This window comes from Amblyomma maculatum, chromosome 7 (assembly GCF_055883805.1).
Source record: "Amblyomma maculatum isolate TAMU_Amacu chromosome 7, ASM5588380v1, whole genome shotgun sequence".
In the NCBI taxonomy this organism is placed as follows: Eukaryota; Metazoa; Arthropoda; class Arachnida; order Ixodida; family Ixodidae; genus Amblyomma; species Amblyomma maculatum.
The window spans coordinates 55,816,949-55,826,568 of NC_139350.1; the positions used below are offsets into that span (position 1 = coordinate 55,816,949).

The 9,620-nt window shown below is 47.5% G+C and overlaps 1 protein-coding gene across 1 annotated transcript; it reads right to left on the reverse strand.

Annotated features, from left to right (window-relative positions):
* Nucleotides 1-8,188: 8,188 nt before the first annotated feature.
* On the reverse strand, nucleotides 8,189-9,245 carry LOC146183291 (uncharacterized; the record flags this gene model as incomplete). Its single annotated transcript, XM_084608705.1, has 3 exons — nucleotides 8,189-8,670; nucleotides 8,931-8,998; nucleotides 9,139-9,245. Coding segments are annotated over 3 exons (657 nt in total), but the record flags the coding sequence as incomplete, so codon positions are not given.
* Nucleotides 9,246-9,620: the final 375 nt, after the last annotated feature.

A 9,620-nucleotide genomic window follows, 5' to 3' on the forward strand; every position in this document is an offset into this window, starting at 1 on the left:
TTATTTTGATGTGCATGGCCATACTTAAGAATGCATGGAATGCAGAGCTAGACTGGTGCTCCGCAGCTGCATGTTAATATATCAATAGCAACTACTTGACGAGGCAGACTACAGAAATGCACCTCACTACACAAATACTACAGACCAGGAGACAGACTACAGAAGGACAACACCACAAAAGACAGACTACAGACATGCGACACACTACATAAGACTGACTACAGAATTGCTACACACTACAAAACGCAGACTACAGAAATACTACGCAAGACAAACAACACAATTACGACATGCCGAAAATACGACAAACTACAAACTACAGGAAGTTTTTCTGTAGTACGTTTTGACTGGGTAGAGAAGCATTCTTCTTGGCATACCCACTGACCCGGCCTCCGTGGCGCAATCGGCTAGCGCGTTCGGCTGTTAACCGAAAGGTCGGAGGAACGAGTCCTCCCGGTGGCGTCATTTTTTGGTTGCAGCTGTAGTGTAGTAGTTGTAACGGTGCAGCACAAGCAAGTTTGTTTAATCGAGAGAAATGCACACATCTCATATTTTACTTTGTTGCTGTAGTCTCGTGTACCAAATGAAAAAAATGCTTCATGAAACACTAAACACCCTAGCCATTTGAAGCTGCCCGAGCGTGTTAGCTAGAGAAGCATTCTTCTCGGCATAACCCCGACCCGGCCTCCGTGGCGCAATCCGCTAGCGCGTTCGGCTGTTAACCGAAAGGTTGGAGGAACGAGTCCCCCCGGTGGCGGCATATTTTGGTTGCAGCTGTAGTGTAGTAGTTGTAACGGTGCAGCACAAGTAAGTTTGGTTAATTGACAGAAATGCACACATCTGACATTTCACTTTGTCGCTGTAGTGTCGTGGATTAAATGAAAAAAAAATGCTTCATGAAACACTAAACACCCTAGCCATTTGAAGCTGCCCGAGCCTGTTGTTAGCTAGAGAAGCATTCTTCTTGGCATACCCCCCGACCCGGCCTCAGTGGCGCAATCGGCTACCGCGTTCGGCTGTTAACCGAAAGGTTGGAGGTCCGACTCCTCCCGGTGGTGGCATTTTTTGGTTGTAGCCGTAGTGTCGTGGTTGTAACGGTGCAGCATAAGCAGGTTTGGTTAATTGAGAGAAATGCACACATCTGACATTTCACGTTCTTGCTGTAGTCTCGTGGATTAAGTGAAAAAAATGCTTCATGAAACACTAAACACCCTAGCCATTTGAAGCCGCCCGAGCGTGTTGTTAGCTAGAGAAGCATTCTTCTTGGCATACCCCCGACCCGGCCTCCGTGGCGCAATCGGCTAGCGCGTTCGGCTGTTAACCGAAAGGTTGGAGGAACGAGTCCTCCCGGTGACGGCATTTTTTTGTTGCAGTTGTAGTGTAGTAGTTGCCACGGTGCAGCACAAGCAAGTTTGGTTGAGAGAAATGCACACATCTGACATTTTACTTTGTTGCTGTAGTCTCGTGGATTTAATGAAAAAAAAATGCTTCATGAAACACTGAACACCCTAGCCATTTGAAGCTGCCCGAGAGTGTTGTTAGCTACAGAAGCATTCTTCTTCGCATACCCTCCGACCCGGCCTCCGTGGCGCAATCGGCTAGCGCGTTCGGCTGTTAACAGAAAGGTTGGAGGAACCAGTCCTCCCGGTGGCGGCATTTTTTGGTTCTAGCTGTAGTGTAGTAGTTGTCACTGTGCAGCACAAGCAAGTTTTTTTTTAATTGAGAGAAACACGCACATCTGACATTCTACGTTGTTGCTGCTAAATGAAAAAAAATGCTTCATGAAACACTAAAAGCTCTAGCCATTTGAAGCTGCCCGAGCGTGTTGTTAGCAAGAGAAGCATTCTTCTTGGCATGCCCCCCGATCCGGCCTCCATGGCGTAATCGGCTAGCACGTTCGGCTGTTAACCGAAAGGTTGGAGGTCCGACTCACCCGGTGGTGGAATTTTTTGGTTGTAGCCGTAGTGTCGTGGTTGTAACGGTGCAGCACAAGCAAGTTTGCTTAATTGAGAGAAATGCACACTTCTGACATTTCACTTTCTTGCTGTCGTCTCGTGGATTAAGTGAAAAAAATGCTTCATGAAACACTAAACACCCTAGCCATTTGAAGCCGCCCGAGCGTGTTGTCAGCTAGAGAAGCATTCTTCTTGGCAAACCCCCCAACCCGGCCTCCGCGGCGCAATCGGCTAGCGCGTTCGGCTGTTAACCGAAAGGTTGGAGAAACGAGTCCTCCCGGTGACGGCATTTTTTTGTTGCAGTTGTAGCGTAGTAGTTGTCACGGTGCAGCACAAGCAAGTTTGGTTAGTTGAGAGAAATGCACACATCTGACATTTTACTTTGTTGCTGTAGTCTCGTGGATTTAATAAAAAAAATGCTTCATGAAACACTAAACACCCTAGCCATTTGAAGCTGCCCGAGAGTGTTGTTAGCTAGAGAAGCATTCTTCTTCGCACACCCCCCGATCCGGCCTCCGTGGCGCAATCGGCTAGCGCGTTCAGCTGTTAAGCGAAAGGTTGGAGGAACGATTCCTCCCGGTGGTGGCATTTTTGGTTGTAGCAGTAGTGTAGTAGTTGTCACAGTGCAGCATAAGCAAGTTTGATTAGTTGAGAGAAATGCACACATCTGACATTTTACTTTGTTGCTGTAGTCTCGTGGATTAAATGAAAAAAATGCTTCATCAAACACTAAACACCCTAGCCATTTGAAGCCGTCCGAGCGTGTTGTTAGCTAGAGAAGCATTCTTCTTGGCATAACCCCCGACCCGGCCTCCGTGGCGCAATCGGCTAGCGCGTTCGGCTGTTAACCGAAAGGTTGGAGGAACGAGTCCTCCCGGTGACGGCATTTTTTTGTTGAAGTTGTAGTGTAGTAGCTGCCACGGTGCAGCACAAGCAAGTTTTTTTAATTGAGAGAAACGCACATCTGACATTCTACGTTGTTGCTGCTAAATGAAAAAAATGCTTCATGAAACACTAAACACCCTAGCCATTTGAAGCCGCCCGAGCGTGTTGTTAGCTAGAGAAGCATTCTTCTTGGCATACCCCCCGACCCGGCATCCGTGGCGCAATCGGCTAGCGCGTTCAGCTGTTAAGCGAAAGGTTGGAGGAACGAGTCCTCCCGGCGGTGGCATTTTTGGTTGTAGCCGTAGTGTCGTGGTTGTAACGGAGCAGCACAAGCAAGTTTGGTTAATTGAGAGAAATGCACAATTCTGACATTTCACTCTCTTGCTGTAGTCTCGTGGATTAAGTGAAAAAAATGCTTCATGAAACACTAAACACCCTAGCCATTTGAAGCCTCCCGAGCGTGTTGTTAGCTAGAGAAGCATTCTTCTTGGCATACTCCCCGACCCGGCCTCCGTGGCGCAATCGGCTACCGCGTTCGGCTGTTAACCGAAAGGTTGGAGGAACGAGTCCTTCCGGTGACGGCATTTTTTTGTTGCAGTTGTAGCGTAGTAGTTGCCACGGTGCAGCACAAGCAAGTTTGGTTGAGAGAAATGCACACATCTGACATTTTACTTTGTTGCTGTAGTCTCGTGGATTTAATGAAAAAAAATGCTTCATGAAACACTAAACACCCTAGCCATTTGAAGCTGCCCGAGAGTGTTGTTAGCTACAGAAGCATTCTTCTTCGCATACCCTCCGACCCGGCCTCCGTGGCGCAATCGGCTAGCGCGTTCGGCTGTTAACAGAAAGGTTGGAGGAACCAGTCCTCCCGGTGACGGCATTTTTTTTTTGAAGTTGTAGTGTAGTAGTTGCCACGGTGCAGCACAAGCAAGTTTTTTTAATTGAGAGAAACACGCACATCTGACATTCTACGTTGTTGCTGCTAAATGAAAAAAAATGCTTCATGAAACACTAAAAGCTCTAGCCATTTGAAGCTGCCCGAGCGTGTTGTTAGCAAGAGAAGCATTCGTCTTGGCATGCCCCCCGACCCGGCCTCCATGGCGCAATCGGCTAGCACGTTCGGCTGTTAACCGAAAGGTTGGAGGTCCGACTCACCCGGGGGTGGAATTTTTTGGTTCTAGCCGTAGTGTCGTGGTTGTAACGGTGCAGCACAAGCAAATTTGCTTAATTGAGAGAAATGCACACTTCTGACATTTCACTTTCTTGCCGTAGTCTCGTGGATTAAGTGAAAAAAATGCTTCATGAAACACTAAACACCCTAGCCATTTGAAGCCGCCCGAGCGTGTTGTTAGCTAGAGAAGCATTCTTCTTGGCAAACCCCCCAACCCGGCCTCCGTTGCGCAATCGGCTAGCGCGTTCGGCTGTTAACCGAAAGGTTAAAGGGAAGCGAGTCCTCCCGGTGACGGCATTTTTTTGTTGCAGCTGTAGCGTAGTAGTTGCCACGGTGCAGCACAAGCAAGTTTGGTTAGTTGAGAGAAATGCACACATCTGACATTTTACTTTGTTGCTGTAGTCTCGTGGATTTAATGAAAAAAAAATGCTTCATGAAACACTAAACACCCTAGCCATTTGAAGCTGCCCGAGAGTGTTGTTAGCTAGAGAAGCAATCTTCTTCGCGCACCCCCCGATCCGGCCTCCGTGGCGCAATCGGCTAGCGCATTCGGCTGTTAACCGAAAGGTTGGAGGAACGAGTCCTCCCGGTGACGGCATTTTTTTTTTTGAAGTTGTAGTGTAGTAGTTGCCACGGTGCAGCACAAGCAAGTTTTTTTAATTGAGAGAAACACGCACATCTGACATTCTACGTTGTTGCTGCTAAATGAAAAAAATGCTTCATGAAACACTAAAAGCTCTAGCCATTTGAAGCTGCCCGAGCGTGTTGTTAGCAAGAGAAGCATTCTTCTTGGCATGCCCCCCAAACCGGCCTCCGTGGCGCAATCGGCTAGCACGTTCGGCTGTTAACCGAAAGGTTGGAGGTCCGGCTCCTCCCGGTAGTGGCATTTTTGGTTGTAGCCGTAGTGTCGTGGTTGTAACGGTGCAGCACAAACAAGTTTGGTTAATTGAGAGAAATGCACACATCTGACATTTCACTTGCTGTAGTCGCGTGGATTAAGTGAAAAAAATGCTTCATGAAACACTAAGCACCCTAGCCATTTGAAGCCGCCCGAGCGTGTTGTTAGCTAGAGAAGCATTCTTCTTGGCATACTCCCCGACCCGGCCTCCGTGGCGCAATCGGCTAGCGCGTTCGGCTGTTAACCGAAAGGTTGGAGGAACGAGTCCTCCCGGTGACGGCATTTTTTTGTTGAAGTTGTAGTGTAGTAGTTGCCACGATGCAGCACAAGCAAGTTTGGTTAGTTGAGAGAAATGCACACATCTCACATTTTACTTTGTTGCTGTAGTCGCGTGGATTTAATGAAAAAAAAAATGCTTCATGAAACACTAAACACCCTAGCCATTTGAAGCTGCCCGAGAGTGTTGTTAGCTATAGAGAAGCATTCTTCTTGGCATACCCCCCGACCCGGCCTCAGTGGCGCGATCGGCTAGCACGTTCGGCTGTTAACCGAAAGGTTGGAGGTCCGACTCCTCCCAGTGGTGGCATTTTTTGGTTGTAGCCGTAGTGTCGCGTTTGTAACGGTGCAGCACAAGCAAGTTTGGTTAGTTGAGAGAAATGCACACATCTGACATTTTACTTTGCTGCTGTAGTCTCGTGGATTTAATGAAAAAGATGCTTCATGAAACACTAAACACCCTAGCCATTTGAAGCTGCCCGAGAGTGTTGTTAGCTATAGAGAAGCATTCTTCTTGGCATAACCCCGACCCGGCCTCCGTGGCGCAATCGGCTAGCGTGTTCGGCTGTTAACCGAAAGGTTGGAGGAACGAGTCCTCCCGGTGGTGGCATTTTTGGTTGTAGCCGTAGTGTAGTAGTTGTCACAGTGCAGCGCAAGCAAGTTTGATTAGTTGAGAGAAATGCACACATCTGACATTTTACTTTGTTGCTGTAGTCTCGTGGAATAAATGAAAAAAATGCTTCATGAAACACTAAACACCCTAGCCATTTGAAGCTGCCCGAGAGTGTTGTTAGCTAGAGAAGCATTCTTCTTGGCATACCCCCCGACCCGGCCTCCGTGGCGGAATCGGCTAGCGCGTTCGGCTGTTAACCGAAAGGTTGGAGAAACGAGTCCTCCCGGTGACGGCATTTTTTTGTTGAAGTTGTAGTGTAGTAGTTGCCACGGTGCAGCACAAGCAAGTTTTTTTAATTGAGAGAAACACGCACATCTGACATTCTACGTTGTTGCTGCTAAATGAAAAAAATGCTTCATGCAACACTAAACACCCTAGCCATTTGAAGCCGCCCGAGCGTGTTGTTAGCTAGAGAAGCATTCTTCTTGGCATACCCCCCGACCCGGCATCCGTGGCGCAATCGGCTAGCGCGTTCAGCTGTTAAGCGAAAGGTTGGAGGAACGAGTCCTCCCGGTGGTGGCATTTTTGGTTGTAGCCGTAGTGTAGTAGTTGTCACAGTGCAGCACAAGCAAGTTTGATTAGTTGAGAGAAATGCACACATCTGACATTTTACTTTGTTTCTGTAGTCGATTAAATGAAAAAAATGCTTCATCAAACACTAAACACCCTAGCCATTTGAAGCCTCCCGAGCGTGTTGTTAGCTACAGAAGCATTCTTCTTCGCACACCCCCCGACCCGGCCTCCTTGGCGCAATCAGCTAGCGCGTTCGGTTGTTAACAGAAAGGTTGGAGGAACCAGTCCTCCCGGTGGCGGCATTTTTTGGTTCTAGCTGTAGTGTAGTAGTTGTCACTGTGCAGCACAAGCAAGTTTTTTTAATTGAGAGAAACACGCACATCTGACATTCTACGTTGTTGCTGCTAAATGAAAAAAATGCTTCATGAAACACTAAAAGCTCTAGCCATTTGAAGCTGCCCGAGCGTGTTGTTATCAAGAGAAGCATTCTTCTTGGCATGCCCCCCAAACCGGCCTCCGTGGCGCAATCGGCTAGCACGTTCGGCTGTTAACCGAAAGGTTGGAGGTCCGGCTCCTCCCGGTAGTGGCATTTTTGGTTGTAGCCGTAGTGTCGTGGTTGTAACGGAGCAGCACAAGCAAGTTTGGTTAATTGAGAGAAATGCACACATCTGACATTTCACTTTCTTGCTGTAGTCTCGTGGATTAAGTGAAAAAAATGCTTCATGAAACACTAAACACCCTAGTCATTTGAAGCCTCCCGAGCGTGTTGTTAGCTAGAGAAGCATTCTTCTTGGCATACTCCCCGACCCGGCCTCCGTGGCGCAATCGGCTAGCGCGTTCGGCTGTTAACCGAAAGGTTGGAGGAACGAGTCCTCCCGGTGACGGCATTTTTTTGTTGCAGTTGTAGTGTAGTAGTTGTCACGATGCAGCACAAGCAAGTTTGGTTAGTTGAGAGAAATGCACACATCTGACCGTGGCCTCCGCGATCGGCTCCGTCGCAGCGCCGTTGCTCCGGCCGTCCCATTCGCACGGAGAGAGCGTAATGCGGTGTGACTGCTGCTCTCGCCGCGCGTGGCGCGCGCTCCCCATGGCTCGCTTCCCCTGATGCGGACGGGCGCAGACGACGCAAACGCACTTATCGCAGGCTGTGTGCGATACGCACGAGAAAATTACCGCCCAGAAGTGCTAGTGAAAAACAAAGTAGCTTGCTGGTGCAATTAGGCAATTGCTTCTTGAATTCTGATGCTGACTTAGAACCGGGGAAAGGCAAATCGTCATGAGAGCGTGCCTTTTGCAACATGCAGGTAATTTTCTTTGTGTAGCTGTTCAGGGTTTCAAAACACGAAATATTTTGCAGTTGAACAGAGCGGTTTATTTTATCTCTTAAATTCTTGTGCATATTAGCTTAGAACGAGAAATTACTTTTCATTTATGGGGATCAAGGAATTCTGCCAGTTTTCCTGTGTAGACATGGTGTAAATCTGGTTTATACTTAAATTCGTGCAATAAATGTTAGCTTTCAGCGCTTGCAGATGCCACTCAATGCATTGTCCCATGCCTATTTTGGCCAGGGCAGTGCACAACAGCCTGCAATGGATAAAGTTTTTTGACCTTGTAGTGGAGGGAACTAAGGCGGATTTAGTCTTTTTCTTTTCTTTTCATCCTCGGCAAGCAACAAAAAAGATGGTTTATTTCAATAAACCTACAGCTTGGCAGGAATACAGATAAAATCATTTGAGGATACAAATTGCACTTTATTTAAAAAGACAAAATTGGAGCCATGATGTTCAGCATCAGTTTTTCACATTTTCTTTATTCTAAACGCGCCGCACTTTCCTTTGCAGTGGCTTGCAGGCGAGCTTCTTGCGGTATGCTGCCCGGTCCGTTACAGTAGAGCCGACGTTGGATAAAAGTGGCCTAATGAACTTGTCGAAAACTACAGCTAGTGTGCTTGTGGCGTGGTCATCTCTTGCTGGGCATACGAAAAGGGGGCACTGCTCCAGTCGAGGCAGTAACAGTTCAGCCAGTTGCTGACGCACGTTGGTCTTTTTTATGTGCGGCAGGGCAATATCAACTGCTTTTTTAATGGTCACGAGGACAGTGACAAGTTCAGACTTTGGGAAAATTAGCCCACCCCTTGACTGCAGGCTAATAAGCCGCATCAGCACCGAACTTGATCCATGCGACTGGTGGAGGGAAGGGCAGAAACTGCATGTTCTTCGCTCCTCAACTGCCTTCGCCACAAAACCTGCTATATAAGCGATGCTTGCATTTGCTATGGTTGATTGTGGCCGCTGCACTGAAATAGAATATACCCATATTAGCATTTGGAGCTAGACATACTGCAATGTACTGCCATTTGTGCGAGCAAAAAAATTCAGCTTATGGCACAAACCTATAAAAAAGGTTTATCATGTCCAAACTCAGCGTGCATTCTCTAAAAAATTTCACATTTAGGCATTGCCACCAGTCATCTGTTAGAGCCGTGCAATAACGCGAAATGGTCGGTTTTCAGTTCCAATTCACATGGATAGAGTGGGTGAACGAGTGTGTACTCACGAGGCATCGCTTTCAGGGATCTGAAGAGCTCGTCGATTTCCATCGCAAAATCCTCAGTTCCCGTGAACCTGGAACAAAAATATGCATAGTATTTATATCAGCAAATTATATGTGTTAGCCAAATCGCTGTAGGCTGCAAAATAAACACAATAGTAGTCCAGCGAGCCAACGAAGCGTAAGTTCTTGAAAAATCTTATGCAACATATACCTGGCTGGGGTCACTGTCAAAGCATGCGGGGTTGTCTGTGCTGTTGCTCGAGCTGGAACATCCAGTTCGGAGGACGACACATTCAGGGAGGCACCATGCAAACTGCAATATATGTAAAATAGTTATCGCCACTAATAATCAGCAGCCACATAAAAGCAAAAAATGGTTGTAACACATTGCCCATCGGCAAAGCAGGTTTTGCGCGCTCACATGGTCTGAACTAAACATTTCCACCAAGCAGGCAGACTACAACAGTAGAGCTGCTCGCGTTGTGAAATTTTAGTTGTGCAAGGGCATGAAAGTGATTAGCTTTGTGTTTTGAAACAAGAGACAACCAGCTGCCAACTACGAGCACTCGCTCCAGAACTCAAATACCATGTACCTACCTCAAAACAGTCTGTCCATTTTCAATGTTTGAAGCTTGAGATGGGCACATGCTTCCAGTCCGCAAGATCCTTTCCAGGCTAAATGTCACAGCCCTT